A 19,802-nucleotide genomic window follows, 5' to 3' on the forward strand; every position below is an offset into this window, starting at 1 on the left:
GATGAGAAAATGGCTTCTTGGTTCGCCATGAGAAAGGTCCTCAGAAAATCGCTGAGCCTCTTGATATCATGAAGAAACCGAAGACAGGGACAAGAAGAACAGAGATAAAGAACTGTACAGAAAATGATTTGTATTTCATATGTCCACTGTTACAATAATGACCGATATATATAGTGTTAAGTATAGATAACAAGTACACGTGTAAAGCTATGATTGGAAAGCAAGATTAGTTATTTAAGTTGTCTGCTCTAACAATCATCATGTTCATTAGCTGTATCCCATCATCCATTTCCCTGGCATCATCATCATCATCAATAAAATCATTTTTTATATATATATCAATGTAATTTTAAGATTTTTCTTTTATTTTCTCACCCAAACTCGATCCCTAATCTTAATTTGAATATATATTCTCCTAAATCATTCATTGAGCCATTATACCATAAATTAAGCATAAGAAAATAAAAATCATTATAACTCCCCAAAAAATAAGAAGATCGAAAATGTTGACTGAATAACGTCCTTTAACAAATCAAACCTACAGTAAAATATGAGGAGGCAAAGATGAATGCAACGCTCTCCAAACGTAGAAAAAGCATAACAAATTCTAATACCGTGAATATTTAAAAATGCATCGAGATCTACGTAGGACAGCCAGATCATATATAGTCGATGGGCATTGATTTATAAATCAGAGATCGTCTTTGCTTCGATCGTCCTCTGTTTTGAAGGCATGGAGGGTCTCACCTGTTCTAAAATCAAATGTATTTCTCTGCTTGCGATAAACATTGTAAATGAATGTTTTGTACAGCTTCGGGTGATCCGTATCAATAAATGCAGGCTCAGTCGCTATGGAGCCATCTTTTGGGGCAAGTAGAAACAATGCGATGGAGATTCGTGGCATGGCTTTCTTACAAACCACTCTATGCTTCACGCTTTGCAGTTTTCCATTGCTCCAAACCTTCACCATATGCAAAGACAAACATTTTTGTCAACCATGCTTTTATATTTCTTTTACATTTTTGGAACTGAGAAGAGAGAGATTTCAATACCTTGCCGATATCTCCTATGTTAACAAATAAGGTTCCTGGCAGAGGATCCATGTCTATAAAGTCGGCATTAGCGTCCATGATCTGGAGGCCACCAACACATTCATCTTCTTGCAAGACGGTCAGAAAACTGGAGTCTGTGTGTGCAGGAACTCCAATACGACCCACATGCTCTTGACAAGCAAACTTGTAAGAGATTAATCTTGCTTGACAAGTCCAGTCCTTGAAAGAGCAGCCATTCAGGCCCAAACTCTCGGCTACTTTCGAAGCTATTTCGATGGTTACTCCGTGAAGTTTCTCAAAATAATCGGTAATAATTTTACTGTATGCATCGTTTTATAGGAACACAATTAGTAGTACAGTTTTAAAAGAAGATAAATTTCTCGGAAAGAATGAAGGAGCATATATAGCAAGCACACCGTTGCAGTGGCGAGGCGTCCAAAGTAGAACAAAAAGAGTGAACGTCGGTCGGTGAGGCTACGTCGTAGATGCCGAAGGACTCGTAAAATGGGGATTTCGGTGAGAAAGTAGGCGGCCTGTAGCCCCCATCTTCCAAATTGTGGATGACGTTACGCAGCTTAACGTCGGCAGGGATCTCGAAGAGCGACCGCGCGGCTTCCTTCATCTTGGCCAGAAGTGGCATAGGCATACCATGATTGATGACCCGAAAGCAGCCAAGCTCAGTGCTCGCCGCAGACAGCTTCTCCAGCTCAGCGGGGAAGTTAGCAAGGTCAATAACCGGAACCACAATCTCCTGATCTTTTGCCATTACTGAACAGGGATTTGGATTACCATTCAGCTTTCAGACCGTTTACGAATGTGATCCAAGTAACAGGTAATGAAATGAAATTTGAATGATAAGAGGATGAGTTATCATAGCAGCCTGTCAAAATAAATCTAAGATTTTGAAAGCGTCGGTGACAGCTAATTCAGAATAAAGGAGTGCTGGCTCTTGACAGGTTTAGGAGAAGTGTCTCTGCTCTTATTTTGAATATTTGATTTTCATATCTAAACCCAAAATAATATCGTTACAGTTTTATATAATTTTTATTTTTTCATGAACTACCCAAAATGATAATTGAATGCTAGAGAACGTGTTAGATATGTGAAGAGATAAGGATTCTATGATATATGTAGGTAAATCCACATATTGAATAATATTGTTGATCCTTATCATTCAAACTAAGTGTAAAAAAAGGACGAACCAATCAGCGTGCAGGTTGACACAACACACCACTTGAAGGTTCAAAAGACCTCTGATTGCCAAACAGATTGTGTCGTTACGATCAGAACATCGAATTCTCCTAGGTCGAGACCCTTTACAGCCAAATCATGCAAAATCGGAACGAAGGGACGATCGACATCCGTAATTGACGACGAGTGATGTCCGATCGCGAAACGAATTGCATTGTTGTAACCGAAACATTGACAAGCCTAAGATTCATTATCAACTTGCCCAAAGAAAACTACGAGGTGAAATTGATGCATATATCGAGGCAATTTCTAAGGCGATTGCACACATTTTGAGACGAATACACCTTAATCGAGACCTCTTTGGGATAATTATCACACTCCAACTATTTTGATTTATTAGTAAATTTAATAATTTTATTTTATTATTTAATACTATTGTTAAATCTAACAAAATCAATATATATATTATCACATGCACTCCAACTATTTTGATTTATTAGTAAATTTAATAAATTTAATATATATATTTTGAATTAATGCAAAATTAGTTTATTATATTTTTATTAAACCAAAAGGTGTTAGTGAAACATTGCTTGCTATGTCGGCTTGCTTTATCTTAGTTTCGTTTAAAATTGTTGTTTTGTGTGTGTTAAAAGGGCTGTAAGAAAAAAACTGTTGCTACTACTGTTTTCCTCTATTACGTTAAGCATTTAAGCATTTTTCTCATTTTTCCTCTGTTAAGCGAAGCCTTATCTTTGTCTTTGCTTTTCTCCAATTTCTCAATTTTCTTCAACATTGTGGTATCAGAGCCTGGTTTCGATTGAAGTGGGCGTCAAATTTCTGAAGTGAAGTAAATTTTTAGAAGATCTTGTGTATTCTTCTAAAAATAATGTGAGTGATTCTGATTCAAGTATTGTGAGAAATTTTTCATGGCAATAAGCACTTCTTCTCAACCTTTGATTCCCATCTTCAATGGTGAGAAGTATGAGTTTTGGAGTATCAAAATGAAGACCTTGTTTAAGTCACAAGATTTATGGGATCTTGTGATGAATGGTGTGCAAATTTGAGAAGATGAAGGGAGAAATAATGATAACAAGAAGAAGGATTCAAAGGCTTTATTTTTCATTTAACAAGCTATGGATGATAATGTATTTTCAAGAATTTTTATGGCAGAGACATCAAAGGAAGCTTGGGATATTTTGGAGAAAGAATTTCAAGATTCTATAAGATTAAAGACAGTAAAGTTGCAATCTATGCGATGTGATTTTGAAACTATGAATATGAATGAAGGAGAAGGTGTTCAAACTTATCTCTCCCGGGTATCAACAATTGTGAACAAAATGCGATCATTTGGAGAGCAAATATCTGATGAGAAGGTAGTCTCCAAAGTTCTAAGGAGTCTTCCAACAAATTTTGAACATGTGGTGGCTGCTATTGAAGAATCTAAAGATCTTGCTGTGTATTCTTTTGATGAAATGATGAGTTCGTTGATGTCTCATGAGGAGAGAATAAACAGAAGAGAATTGAAGACAGTTGAAAAGGCATTTCAAGTGAAGGAAACTTCAACTAGTGGCAACAAAAAAGGAGGTCGTAGTAGAGGAGTATGAAATGCTTATAGAGGAAGAGGTGGTCGTGGTGCTTTTCTTGGAAGAGAATCTTATGAAGATAAAAGATCAAGTGGAGGTCAAAAGCAATGCTATTATTGTAAGAAGTCTGGTCATATTGAGACAAATTGTTGGAACAAATAAAGGAATCAAGAAGGAAAAGATAAAGTGTAGTGTGATTTTTGTAAGAAGTTTGGACATTCAGAAGATAAATGTTGGTCCAAACAAAAACAAGCCAATGTTGCAGAGAAGACAACAGATCAAAATAATCTGTTTATGACACATTTCCAAGGTGATTGTAGTAATTCAGAAATTTGGTTCCTTGATAGTGGTTGTTCTAATCACATGACTGGAATGAAATCTCTTTTCAAAGAGATTGATATGTCAAAGAAATCAGAAGTTAGATTTGGTGATAATAATATTGTTCAAGTTGAAGGAAAGGGGAGCATTGTTGTTGGGACAAATGATGGCAAGGTAAAGCTATTACATGATGTTTTGTATGTTTCAAAGCTTGCACATAATTTACTAAGCATTGGGAAATTAATTGATAATGGGTATAAAGTTAAATTTGATGAAAAGGCTTGTAAAATTGAAGATAAAAAAAATAAGCAACAAATTGCAATAATTCAGATGGCTCCCAATAAAATTTTTCCACTTAATATTTCAACAGTTCAAGAAAAAGTTTTGATAGCCAAGAAAATATTTGATGCAGAATTATGACATTTTAGATATGGTCATTTATATATGGATGGTTTGAAATTATTGTATCAAAAGAAGGTTTAAGGTTTGCCTAAAGTGGACTATGGTGGTATTTGTGAAGCATGTGTTATGGGAAAGCAAACTAGAAAGCCTTTTCCATATGAAAAATCATGGAGAGCAAGAAGATGTTTGGAGTTAATCCATGCAGATTTGTGCTGCCCAATGAATAGATCATCTCATGGAGGGTGTAAATATTTTCTTTTATTTGTTGATGACTATAGCAGAATGAATTGGGTGTATTTTTGAAGCATAAATCATAAGCTTTTAAAAAAATTATGCATTTTAAAGCATTTGTGGAGAATCAAAGTGGTAAGAACATTAAAACTCTACGCACAGATAGAGGTGGAGAATTTATATCAAATGAGATTGTCAAATTTTGTGATAAGTATGGAATCTTCATGCAATTAACTGCTCCAAATACACCACAACAAAATGGGGTCGTAGAAAGAAAGAATAGAACTATTGTAGAAATGGCAAGAAGTATGTTGAAGATAAAGAATTTACTAAATGCTTTTTGGGCTGAAGCTGTTGCAACTGCTATTTATATTTTGAATATTTCTCTGATAAAAGCTGTTCAAAATATTACACCTTATGAAGCATGGAATGATAGAAAGCCTGTTGTCAGTCATTTGAAAATATTTGGAAGTATTGCCTATGCATTGGAGGATGGTCACAATAGAAGCAAGTTGGATAGCAAATCTAAAAAGTTGATATTCATTGGCTACAGCATTCAGCCAAAGGCATACAGATTGTTTGATCCACAATCTGAGAAGCTCATTATCAGTAGAGATGTTATTTTTGATGAAGATGGTATGTGGGATCACTACAGGAAAATCACCCATTTCCGGTGGCTTTTTCTGGCAATTTTGTAGTTTTCCAGCGGTTAAATTACCGCCGGTAAAAACGGCGTAGGAAAAGAAATTTCGGCGATTTTTACCGACGGCAAATTATTCCGGTGGCTTACCGGCGATTATAAACCGCCGGTCAAATTTAAAAAAAAAAACCCTCACCGCTCCGAGCCCCCGCGCTCCCGCTTCCGCGTTGCTGGCGCGCGCCAGCGTCCCGTGGAAAATTCCGCTGAAAATCAGTGAATTTCCTGTAGTGGATTGGAGTGAATCCATAATTCATGATAAAGGAAAAGAAACAGTTGAATTTGAGGAGAATCATCAAATTTTTATCACTAACAATCAAGAAGTTAGTGATGGTTTATCATTTAATTCATCTTTGTTAAGTCCAAGATCAGCAGATTCAAGCACTTCTAAAGAGAGGCATCATTGAAAGATGAGATCTTTGCATGAGTTTTATGATTGTACATTTGATCTTATGGTTACAGAACCATTATGTTATGAAGATGCTTGTGAAAAATAAGAATGAGAAAATACCATGAAAGAGGAGATTCAAAGTGTTGAGAAAAATAATACTTGGGGGCTTGTTGATGTGCCATAAGGAAAAGATCCAATTGGTGTAAAGTGGATTTACAAAGTGAAGTACAATTCAGATGGAAGCATCAAAAAATATAAAGCAAGGCTTGTTGTCAAAGGGTATGCCCAAAAATATGGTATTGATTTCTATGAAATATTTTCTCCTGTTGCTAGATTTGAAACTGTTGGACTATTGCTTGCATTAGCTGAACAAATGAAGTGGAAGGTTTTTTAATTTGATGTTAAATCTGTGTTTTTGAATGGTGATTTGGAAGAAGATAACTATATTGATCAACAACAAGGTTTCATTATTAAAGGCAAAGAGGAGAAATTTTACAAACTAAAAAGGCACTTTATGGGCTTAAACAGGCACCAAGGGCATGGTATTGGAGGCTTGATTCATACTTCCAAAAGAAGGGATTTCATAGAAGTGAAAGTCAGCCTACTTTGTATGTGTTGGCTAAAAATGGTGATTTTCTTATTGTTTGTGTTTATGTGGATGATATTATTTATTATGGATCTTTTAATGTGTTAATTGAAAAGTTCAAGGCTGATATGATTAAAGAATTTGATATGACTGATTTGGGGTTGCTGCACTATTTTTTGGACTTACAAATTATTAAAGCAGATGATGGAATTTTTATATCTCAATTCTTAACTTTAATTTAGTTAGTTTTACTGATAGTGATTGGGCAGGTTCCATAGAAGATAGAGCACAAGTGGATTCATATTCAATCTAGGGTTTGGAGCAATATCCTGGAGCACAAAGAAGCAAGCAAGTACTGCATTGTCATCTTCATAAGCTGAATATATTGCAGCTTCATCGGCAGCATGTCAAGCAATTTGGATGAGAAGAATATTAGAAGACTTTCATCAACCTCAATTAAAGGCGACAGATATATTTTGTGACAATAAATCCACAATCTCTATGACGAAGAATCCGGTGTTTCATGGTAGATCGAAGCACATAGAGCTCCGACATCATTTTGTAAGAGAAGTTGTGGCTAAAGGAACTATTGCAATCAAGTATTGTTCTACTGAAGATCAAGTTGCTGATGGATTCACAAAAGCTCTTAATTTTAAAAAATTTGAGAGATTTAGATCAAATCTTGGTTTAGGAATTTTGCATTAAGGGGTTGTGTTTGAATTAATGCAAAATTAGTTTGTTATATTTTTATTAAACCAAAAGGTGTTAGTGAATATTTTGAAATCAATGGGATTACCTCGTTTCAGTCGAAACTTCTGATCAAGTCCCCGAAAATCCGCAGCAAATCCCGTTAAGATCTCTGGCGAGAAGATTTCGGTTAAGCAAGAAAGAGATCTGATCTTCTGAAGAATCCAACTGTCCGACCCTCTTCCTTGCGTGAGTTTGCGACTTCAGCACCGTCTGATTCTTTGCTCACTCGCTGCTGAACGCCCCTATCCTCCTCACCGACGACCAGTTAAACTCTGTACTGAGATCCCTCGGCAACCCTTGTACTTCAAAGTCCTTCTTCCAACTTCACTTCCTTAATTCCTAGCAGCAAGACAGCAACTGACTTCCACCAAGCTTCAAGTACACCGCAGCTGCACCGGCCTCAGTTCCGACTCCAAACCCCACCAAACTTTGCACCTGACGTACACGAACTGCAGCTCTCTACCATTGATCTTCTCCACCCAATCGCAATCCAAACCTTCACTCTTGCCGAGCTCCAGTAATCAAAGTTCCGATCTTTCCGATTCCACTTGTTTCTAAGCCGAACTTCTCTAAACGCCTCTCACAACTTCTGAATATTTAAGCTTGAGCATCCTATTCGGCCAAGGACAATCTCTCTCTGATACTTCTTATTTTTTTAAGCAAAACTAGTCCTCTCTTCTCAATCTCTCACGCCAAATCTGAACAAAAAAAAAAAACTGCTTTTTTCTTAATAGCTAATAGGAAGCTAACAACTTAATTGCTTTTTTATTTTTTATCATGCACGTGAAACGCATTCAAGTGTTGGCCTTCTCCTCAATATTAGGAGAGATTCCTTCCACCACCTTTAATTCCATTTATTGATATTAGTTACTGCTATATCAATTAGCCGCTATTATTAGTTAACAGTTAACTATTATTAACTTTAGATATTATTGTAACGATTAATTATTTTTGTAAATATTTGTTTGATAATTTTTGCTACTGTTATAATTGTAAAAAGAATGAGAAGTTTTAAACAGTGGATTTTTTCTTTTCAAGTAGATTGGCTATGGATATAAGATCAGTATAATTGTATGGCTATTATTGTTAAGCAATGTCAGTAGAGGTAAAGCCTCAACCATTGTTATGTGTTTATATTATAACAGTTATGTATATTAAAACTTATATATATATATATTATAAATATATATATATATATATTAATATATATATATATTAACTGTTATATATTTACTAGTTAATTAATGTTAATTACGTTTTTTCTCTAGTGTGGTGGGAAGGGACAAATATATACTCTATTTTTTTTTGAAACAGGTGCTTGAGGACCCATACATGGCTTTCTCCGGCGTGGTAGAATTAAAAACTTTTTGGCCACGGTGTCACCCAACACCTACCGTACATGCTTTTCTTTATCGTGGCAGGAGGCCTAGTTTCCTATAGTTTTCCCTAAACAAGAGAGACACCGAGAGACTGCCTGATCTTTCAGCAAACAAAAGACCTAATTTGGACAAATTGAATTTGAACTTGGGCTCAAATTTGAGCGAATAAAATGACCTTAATTCAATTCAAACAATAATCAAACTTGCAAACTTGAACGAATTATAGGGGACTCGGATATGCATTTAAGCTTGAATTACTTGGACAACATGGAACTTGAATTTGATTTGAACCAAACTCAAATGAACAAGTGGATAGTGATCACATTGAACTTAACACAAGCTTGGACCCAATTGGATGATATGAAGCATAATTTAAAACAAAAAATTATGATTTGATAAAGTGGCAACATGCAAACAAGGGCCAAGTAAAAAAAAAGGTACAATGAAATGTTTATAACTAATGACACAAAATCTTCTTTGAAAATTTAGAATCCGTGACTTCAATTGGATGACAAATACTAATGACCAATGGTGTCAAGCTCACCATACATGTTGCAATCTATTTTAATTGTAAGTATAATTTGATTCTAAATAACAAAAGATTGTGGGAATATGGCTTAATCATAAAGCTATGGTATGAGGGGATCATTTTGGATATCATGATAGTCCACTTGAAATGGTGACATGATACATCCCTAAGCAACAATTGAGAGGTATTGTAAGGAATATAGTAATCTACCTATGAGTTACAATGCCAAATCTTCAATGAACATTAAGGAATTGTCATTTTAATTGGAGTGTAAATGTCATCAAGTAAACTCTTCATACAAGATTTGAGTCACCCTCCTATGACAGTGGGAGACTTGCAATATTCAACATGGCTCATTTACATGCAATAATCAAAGGATTGGTGATTAGTAATTTTTACATACCACTTGCTTGCAAGTGACGAGTAATGAAAATTATGGAGAACTCATGTTGAGCTTTGGCTTGCATGATTTGTTGTTTTTACTCACAAGCAACAATCAATATGAATGTGATAAATAAAAGAGAAAAGAAATATGCAAGTTTTACATACATGAACTGATATACTAAACTCCTACAAGCAACGAAACTGAAGGGTATCCGCAAGGAACGTATTATAAACTTAGTCCTTGGAAAATGGGATCATTCCCCATCCTTCACAAAATTAATGATAATGCATATGTTATCGACCTCCCACCCGATGTCCACACTTCGCATACATTCAATGTAGCTGATATTTATAGTTATCATCCACCAGACAACATACACATTTCAAAAATCTCATTGGAGTCAAGCTTCTGATCAAAACCAGGGGAGACCTGATGTGGCCATCCACACACCCAACGTGTCTGTATCTAGATACATTCCACTTCCTCCTAACGACCCATTATCCTTACTGCTACTTTTACCTTTTTGGCATAATTACTGATGCAGATCATCTTACCTGTTGCGAATCATCTTAGCCGCAGGGAGTATCTTATGATTCCATTATGCATAGTCTTATTATTGCTTTATTAGTTGAATCTCTACTACTTTCATTTCCCTTTTAAAAGCTAATAGTACTAGGCAACTTTCTGTTAAGGGTTCTGCTTTTAGCCTTTCGTCTTTATACAAAAGTTGTATTTCTTTAGTTTCTCGGTAGAAAGAAAATATACTCCTCTGTTTGTTGCCAAGCAATCCTTTTCCTTGTTTTGTGTTACCGTTCTATTTGTTTATCTGCATGAAACTTCCTCTACCGACTACCTACGTCAGTGTTGGTATCAGAGAGTTGAGGGGGAGGAGGAAAAAGTTGAAGATGAAGAACAGAACCTTGCAGTGGAAGAAGTGACACCGGATACTGGCGAGCCGTTGATTTACATCATGGAGAAGATGCTACTGGCACCTCGACAAAGAAATGCTGTTTTCAAAACCAGATGTACGATCAAAGGAAAGGTATGTGATCTATTAATTGACAGCGGGTGCACAAAAAATGTCATTGCTCGCTCAGTCGTTCAGGCTCTACAGCTCAAAACTACTAAAAATCCTAGTCCATACAAGATCGGCTAGGTCAAAAAAGGGAAAGACATCTAAGTTTCTGAAATGTGTCGAGTCACATTTTCCATTAGTATGCATTATGTATGCGAAGTGTTGTGTGACATCCTTGATATAGATGTATGCCACATCATTCTGGGGCGTCCATGGCAATTCGATGTTGCTGCGATCTATGACGGGAGATCAAACTTGGCCTTTGTAGCGGGTATCACTAAATACGTATCCGACCAGGCGACGAGTGGAAGATCGCATTCAAAATGTGGCAAGGTCTTTATGAATGGCGAGTCATGCCGTTTGGGCTGTGTAATGCGCCCTCGACCTTTATGAGGCTTATGAATGAGATTTTGAAGCCCTGTTTAAATAAGACCTACGTCTATTTCGACGACATTCTTATTTTTAGCTTGTCTTGGGCTCCTCATTTACAACACTTGCAACAAGTATTTGAAATCCTACAAGCTAATAAGTTGTATCTGAACTTACCCAAGTGCGAATTTGCCACTAGCACTGTGTATTTCTTGGGTTTCATTATTTCTACAGGTGGCGTGCAAGTAGATCCAAAGAAGATTAAGGCCATTTCTGAGTGGCCCACTCCTCAATCCTTCTTCGATGTGCGAAGTTTCCATGGCCTAGCAAATTTTTTATCATTGTTTCATCAAGGGTTTCAGTATCCTCGTTGCACCCTTGACCGATTGCTTGAAGTCCAAATAGTTCACCTGGGCGGAAGATCAACAAAGGAGTTTCGAAGCAGTCAAAGCCGCGTTCTCGTCAACACCTGTTCTCACATTTTCGGACTTCGACAAACCATTCACGGTTGAAACTGATGCATCCGCTATCGAAATTGGTGCCATTCTAATGCAGCAGAACAGACCAATATAGTATTTTAGTGAAAAACTCTGCCCCGCTCGCCAAAAGTGGTGTATACGAACAAGAGCTATATGTCATGGTGTGTGCCCTCAAATAATGGGAACATTATCTCTTGCACAAGGATTTTGTGTTACACAGTGATGATAAGGCCTTGCAGTATATTAACAATCAGAAAACGCTCAACAGGATGCACGCACGGTGCATCCTATTCTTACAAAGGTTTACCTTTGTTCTTAAACACAAGTCGGGAGCTAAAAACAGGGTTGCTGATGCCTTAAGCTGAAAATTTACACTCCTGACTCAGCTTAATACCGAGATTACGGGTCTCCAATGTCTGTAGGATCTGTACGCAACGGACAAAGATTTCCAAAAAATCTAGGCTGAATGCTTGGAGAAGAACTCAGTTGGGCAATACTCCATCCGGCACGAATTTTTATTCAAACAAAATGCTCTTTGTGTTCCTGACTCGCCGTGGCGACAACAAATTATCCAAGAAATTCACTGTGGCAGCCTTGCCGCTAATGTGGGCCGTGATAAGACGCTCGAGCAACTACAATTGTGTTTCTTCTGGCCGCACTTGCGTAGGGATAATGTTGCCCGTTTTGTGGAACATTGTCCAGTGTGCCAATCATATAAGGGTGTTAAGCAAAACACTGGCTTATATTTACCGTTATCTGTTCCGGAGACGATATGGGAGGATCTTAGTCTTGATTTTCTCCTCGGATTGCCCAAAACAAAGTGAGGTAATGATTCTATCATGGTAGTCGTAGATAGATTCTCTAAAATGGCGCACTTTATCGCTTGCAAAAAAACTTTTGACGCCCTTAACATTGCCCGTCTGTTTTTTAATGAGTTTGTCCGATTGCATGGCATTCCTCGTAGTTTGACCTCTGAAAGGAATGTTAAATTTATTAGCCATTTTTGGCGTGAATTATGGAAGAGGCTCAAAATTGATATTAATTTAAGCTCCGCTTACCACCCACAAACGGATGGGCAGACTGAAGTTGTGAATCATACTTTGGGAAACATGTTGAGGTGTTTAGTGCAAGAACAACCTCGGCAGTGGGATGAACTCTTGAGCCAGGCGGAGTTCGCTTACAATAGCATGTCTAATCGATCAACTGGTACCTCCCCATTTCATATTGTGTACACCAAGGCACCTAATCATACGGTTGACGTTGCAATCCTTCTGAAGTGTCATAATCGGCAAGCAGCTCATTTGGTTGTTCAATCTCAAATGTTACAGAACATAAGGCTCAAGCTACTATCTTCTAATGAGAACTATAAGTTGGCTGCTGATTCATATATATCGCCGGGAAAGACTTTTTAAACCGGGTGAACTAGTTATGGTTCCCATTCGCCGTGAACGCTTACCTGCGGACACGTATTCTAAATTGGGTCGCCGCAAAGTTGGCCCCTTTCCCATATTGTAAAAGATCAATGACAACACATACATCAATGGCATTCATTCATACTACCCCACAGACGAGGCGACAACGACTGTGTCTGCTGAGATAGCAGACTCTTCCCCGGCGGGGGAGTCCTGATGCGGATCATCTTACCTGTTGCAGATCATCTTAGTCGCAGGGAGTATCTTATCATTCCGTTATGCATAGTCTTATTATTGCTTTATTAGTTGAATCTCCACTACTTGCATTTCTCTTTTAGTAACTAATAGTGCTAGACAACTTTCTGTTATGGGTTAATGCTTTTAGCCTTTCGTCTTTATACAAAAGCTGTGTTGCTTTAGTTTCTCGGTAGAAAGAAAATATACTCCTCTGTTTGCTGCCAAGTAATCCTTTGCCTTGTTTTGTGTTACTGTTCTATTCATTTATCTGCAGGAAACTTCCTCTACCGACTACCTACGTCAATTACTATTGTCCTTTCTTATAGTTTGCTTACCTTAATCTAGTAATTAGCACTATTTGAGCTAGTAGAATTATATAACTGTATTGATGGAGAAGGAAAGCAAATAATAGACTTATTCTTCTTCCTAATAAATTTACTGTTTCAATCAAGTTTTCTACTCTGGTTTACCCATGCCACCGGCGACTACACCATCGCTGGAGCCATAGGAAGCAAACTCTGTAGGCTTCTTTCACTGTACAACACCGACGATGGCATAGAGGACACCACCAATTTACCTCTCTTTCATACGGTCTTCTCTAATATCTATTGAATATTTCCTCTACTCTGCTTCAAAATTGACTTGATCAACAGTGATGAACTCTGTAGCTGACACCACATCCTTTTCTTCCTTAGCTTCCTCAATAGTGGAATAAAAAGCCCTTTTCACTACTGGTATGGTTGCAGGTGCAGCGTCCCCATTGTTCTCAAGAACAACTGAATTTGCTACCATTTGATTTTTCCAAGACAATGCCATGAGCTACTTGTAAGCAAAATCAACAGGAAGTTGCTATAGTGGATCACAAGTGAGTGACAGAAGTGGTTTGATGGGCTCAGCTGGTGCCCACGGGAGTAGGGTCAGATTATAGGGGAAGGCGGAGGCGGAACCATGGGTGACGAAATGGGGTTGGAGCGGAGGCGCAAGTTGATTGCGGAATAAATGGCCAGGAAAGGATTCCACCACCAGAGAAGGAGTTTGAGTAGAGGGTAGTTGTCAACCATGGCAGCTTTATCGTGGAACTAGTGGCGTTCGCATGAAGCGGATGAGAGGAGGGAAGACAAAGATGTCGATATGGTTGCCGACAGCATTCACATTCTCCTTATGGAATGAAGTGTTTTGTCTATTCAATCATGTTATGCATTCACTTGAGCTTCATAAACATCTATAAGGCTTCAATCATTATCGACAGCAAATATTTTTTGGTGTCGGCTACCCATCTTATTCTTTGGATTTGATTTTCGTCGATAGCTCACCTTCTTTTGCAATCAATCGTTCTTCGCAAGCTCCGAGCACTGATACCAACTGATATAGTGGATCGTCGAAAGAATCAGATTAGTAAGAAGAAAATCTCAATCTATGGAACAAAGATAAACCAAACTTCAAAGAGAATAATATTTTATCAATGCCTCCTCTTCTTTCATCATACTATATATAATAATTAGGTATAAACCTAAAGAAAACTAGAAAGTTTTAGAAGCCTATAATGAACTTATAACAAACTAAATTAGATAGTCTAAAAAAATTTTTAAGCTAAAAATGCTCCGCATCACAAACCTACAATAATATCACTATCAAAATGAGGTAGCTATCGCAATATATCATTTCAGTAGTTTTCAAATAGCTGCTAAACGCCACCATTGGCAGTGATTTAAATCGTTGATAAATAATAAAAAAAAAAACTTCGTTAATTTTGTGGCGGTTAAAACTATGACAAAAGCCTCATTTCTTTCTATTTCCCTGCTCACCTTGTACCCTAGATGCTCGTTCCTTTAACATTTTTTCCTCCCAACAGACGAATTTCCCTTGCTCTTGCCCACCATGCTGATTGCCATTGTGATGATCACACTACCACATCAACAGTTGCATTGTCAATTATCATCATGATGTCTATCACTGTGTCTACCTAGCTAGATAGATTCATATTTGCAACACTGCTCCAATCTAATTTTATGGAAATGGAACATGAAATTTGTGTATTTTGATAAAAAAAAAAAAAACGAAAGAACAAATGCAACATCACAAGGTATGAAGGAGGTTATATGGAGAAATGTATATCTATATTGGTATGTTATTTAAACATTGCTAATGGAGTTCTAAAATGAAGTTTAAAATATCTTTGAAAATATTGTTTTTGCTAAGGGCTCTTGTAAGTGAAAAATTAAATATGTTTTAGATCAAGTACTAATTACTACATTTTTTATATCAATAATTAGATTAAATTTTTATAAGATGGGCTTTCATAAAAAATGAGATGTTTTATTAATATTTTAGAAGGCAAATGAATTAATATGCCAGTTCTAGTTTCGGTCACTACCAATCGATAATGAAATTAATATGATCATTGAAACTAAATAACTTTAATAAGAAGAAGCATATCAATATATAAGGAAAATTAAAAAAAAAGGCTATCAATCTAGAATAAGTGTTGTATGGTGAAATAAGTTAAACTTTTCTATCAATTATATATTTGTTTATGGGTCTATCACATGCCTCTATCAATCATTATGCTATGTATAGCTGTCTATTAATATGTCATGTTAATTTGTTATATCAAGATGGTGTATCATTATATCTATCAATAACTTTATATAATTTATGTCATTATGTATCAGTATTAATACAAGTTCTATCAATATTAATTCAGTTGCATTGATCAATAAATTAAAAATGTTATCATATAAATGTAATCATGAATGTAATTATGAATAGTAATGTAAGACATTCAATTTTAATGAGATGTTTTTATTATTTAGTTTAACCGAACTGTTAGCCAGTTGATCATCAATCTTTAAGTTAACTTTAATTGTTGACCAATTGGTCATCAATCTTTATCTTGCCATCATTAATCATTATCTTAAGTCAATTCACATGTTACTTTCAATAAATTATTAGAAGTCATCACCCTCTACCCATCATTATGATTTAGTCAATCAGTTACAAAATAATATCTAGGATTACACAATAAACTTTTTATTTTAAGAAAAGCTCATCGACCCACCCTCATATATATGGTATTATATTTTAAGAGTAAACTAGAATTAATTATAATGTTAACAACCAGCTTTCCTTGCTCGGATGCAAAAGTCACGGTGATCTTCTATCATTTATACAATTTTTTCTCTACAAGCCCGTATCATAACTACCAATTTACCTGGTGAAATTCTATAATATTACAATCAAAATACCCATGAGAATTATATCTATCATATATAAATGTTACACCATCTCAATAAATTAGAAAAAAAAATGATTTTTTGGCAGAGTCAAGAGAGATAACATTCATAGAAATTAAAATCATAAAAAATAGGAGTAAGAGTATAGTTACCTAAAATGAGTAGAATAATTTTTGTGAGAGGAACAATGGACAAATAATCTCATCCCTTCTCCTCTCTCTCTCTCTCTCTCCCTCTGCAAGAAAGCAACAAAAAAAAGGGAGGTGATGGGTGGTGATGAGGGATATTAAATAATCAATATAAAAAAATCATTTTTAGTACTTAGCATCATGGCGCTCCCATGTCCCAGTGTCGCAATGTTGCATGTCAAATAGCAATGGGACATAACACCACCTCAACGCCATTGTACAAAATTATTTTAAGAAATTCACGGTAGCTCAGCACCATGGCGGGGATTAGTGGCACCACAACATTGCTCCTGGATCAAAATTTTCATGTTTTCAAACAAATTCACTTAAGCTTTTTGAGTTTTTATAGTGATGTTAGTTGGTTAATCAGTGATCATAAACAGAGGACAAAGTTAGTGCCAAGCCTAAAAGTATTAATGTTTTTTTCAAAAAAGGGCTAATATGAGAATAATTAATTGCATGAGAGTCTGGGAAGAAATATTAATTGAAAAAACTAAGAAATAAATCTTATCAGCATATAATGGATTGAGTGATCTATATTATGAGGTATCAAGAGACAATATGTGTGACACTCAAAAATCTAATTTGAAATAATTGCTTATTTTAAACATTCTCGTCATTTAACAAAGTCATTAATAGACACCTATATTAAAAATAAAGCAGCTAAAAGAAGATACTTCATTTTACATATATAAACATCAATATACATCGACCAAGTTCTTAGAAATACATATATAATACTTATGATAGCAAGACATTCCATTTGCACTTACTACTCGTGAACTATCATGACTACAAAAATACAACACAATCCTAAACTAGCAACAAATTAAAAATAGTCTCACTCCATTGGCTCCTTATCATTTTATGAAATTATGAAAAAAAAATCATATAATGAGCCGACAACATAGCTAATAGGTTTCTAGGACCTACAACTGCATTCAATGCACGAAAACAAAAATAATATGCTTCATTCATTCAATTAATATCAGTATATACATGTAACATGTGATAATTAATATGAACAATATCAATTTGTATTTATACAATCATTGTAACTCAGTAACCATAAAAAGGATCAGTATAAGCACTTCTAATATTCTATCATTTATTAGTACATATCTATATCAATGTTTAATTAATGCTCTATCATATATATTAGTGTGAATGTTATTATGCATGCTATGTAATGCATTACACATACATAAATCCAAAGTTTTCAAAACCAATCCACACACATTTATGCTACTGAACCCAATTAATCCATATAAAATTCTTGGAGAGAAAAAAAAAAAAACCGTGTCACCAAATTTGGAAATAAAATCTAAATCAGCAGGATTATAGGAGATTTCATAGTAATATTGAAAAAAAGGGGACCACTTAATAAGTTATTTGTTATTAACTTTTCTATTTTTGATCCTCTCTAATGCATCACATAAACATCAACATTACCATCTTTCTTCTTTGAGATTTCTAAAGATTTTATTCAAAGAGAGAAATTTTATTTCATGGAAAACTTTAGATGCTTCTCTGCTAAAATTACATTGGACAACAAATAAAATGGACATACATATATATATATATGTATCCATGAATATTGTTCATATAGTTGTGCTGTCAAGACTTTTGCATGCCAGCATGGAGATGTATGCAGAACAAACAGATATATATATATCCATAGTACTATAGGGACTGAACTGATATGCATCGATCATATTGCTTCTTGATCCGCTTTGAAGCCACGAAGGGCCAGATCACCTATTTTATATTCACATTTATTTCTTTGCTTGCGATACTCATTGTAAATGAAGTTTTGGTAAAGCTTCGGGTGCTCGGCATCAATAAAGGCTGGCTCAGTCCCTATGTAGCCGTCTCTTGGTGCCAGTAGAAACAAACCGATGGAGAATCGCGTCGTGACTTTCTTACAGACCACTCTATGCTTCACAGTGTGCAGTCTCCCATTGCTCCAAACCTTCACCATATACAAATTAATGCAGACATAATTAAGAGATATAGAGAGATTAGAAATGTGAAGGAATTGATGAATTACCTTTCCCATATCACCTATGTTAACAAAAATGGCTCCCGGGAGAGGATCAACGTCTACAAAGTTGCCATTAGCATCTATGATCTGAAGGCCACCAACACACTCATCTGCTTGCAAGACGGTGAGAAAACTGGAGTCCGTGTGAAGAGGAGCAGCAATACAGCCAATATCCTCTTGAGAAGTAACCTTGTAAGACATCACTCTCGCCTGACAAGACCATTCCTCAAAAGAACGGCCAACCAAGCCCAAACTCTCTACTACTTTAGAGGCCATTTCCAAGATCAAGCCATGTAGTTTTCCAAAATAATCGGTAATAACTTTACTGTTCGCTTCATTAATTTCACTAGAATTAGTATTAGTACTGTTTTAAGGAATACAAATAAAATAATGACAAGGAAAGTAGAAAGAAGAAGAGCGCACCGTTGCTGTGGCGTGACGTCCAGAGCAGAACAGAAAGAGAGGACGTCGGAGGGTAAGGCGGCGTCGTAGATGCTGAAGGACTCGTGATATTTGCCGTTGGGTTCGAAATTACGCGGCCTGTAGCGGCCATCGATCACGTTGAGGTTGACGTTGCGCTGCTTAACCTCTTCGGGGAAGTCGAACAGTGTCCGGGCGGTTTCCTTCATATCGGAAAGAAGCGCCACAGGAATACCATGGTTGATCACCTGAAAGCAACCCACCTCGGTGCTCGCAGCAGCGAGCTTCTCAAGCTCGGCGGGGAAGTTGGCGAGGTCGATCACTGGAACCACGATCTCTTCTTTCGCCATTAAGCACCGGAGATTTGGACTTTTATTTTATTAGAGTAGGACAAGAATATGAGATCAGAGAAGAGGCTGGCAATGAAGCCGAATTTAAAAGGGGAGGACGTTGGGCTAGTAGATTAATGCCATCATAAATGCAAACCACGTGAAATAATAATCGCCGCTGGTCCAAACTAACTTAGACCTCAAACGTTTGGGATGTTTATGTGGAAGAACAAGCACCACACATTCCCGGAAAAAAAAAAAAAATTCTCCCGTAGCACTAAAGCCCGTTAGAGCTAACAGATACGTCGAAAGATTAAAAAAAATCCAACCAATTGACAGGTTGCAGCATACAGCTCACCTTAGCCTGTTGGTTGAGAGCTTAGGCTTCCAACTAAGAGGTCTTGGATTCGAGTCGTTGTGTATGCATTGTATGTGTGAGTTTGCCTTAAATGGCCTAAATGTCCCAAAAAAAACAGGCTGCAGCAGTATGGGGAGAACGAACGAGCAGTGAGCGATAAA

At 36.4% G+C, this 19,802-nt stretch overlaps 1 protein-coding gene across 1 annotated transcript; it reads right to left on the minus strand.

Moving 5' to 3' along the window:
* Positions 1-449: 449 nt before the first annotated feature.
* On the minus strand, positions 450-19,376 carry LOC110115795. The gene is made up of 10 exons (XM_028700274.1): positions 18,958-19,376; positions 18,541-18,859; positions 18,211-18,462; positions 13,695-13,888; positions 11,421-11,487; positions 11,119-11,264; positions 7,251-7,402; positions 1,469-1,820; positions 1,053-1,371; positions 450-961 (listed from the first exon to the last, which is right to left on the minus strand). Exons 1-10 carry the CDS (start codon positions 19,302-19,304, stop codon positions 692-694), a joined length of 2,418 nt encoding a protein of 805 aa, XP_028556107.1. The 5' UTR covers positions 19,305-19,376; the 3' UTR covers positions 450-691.
* Positions 19,377-19,802: the final 426 nt, after the last annotated feature.

This window comes from Dendrobium catenatum, unplaced genomic scaffold, assembly GCF_001605985.2.
Source record: "Dendrobium catenatum unplaced genomic scaffold, ASM160598v2 fragScaff_scaffold_1482, whole genome shotgun sequence".
NCBI classification, from domain to species: domain Eukaryota; kingdom Viridiplantae; phylum Streptophyta; class Magnoliopsida; order Asparagales; family Orchidaceae; genus Dendrobium; species Dendrobium catenatum.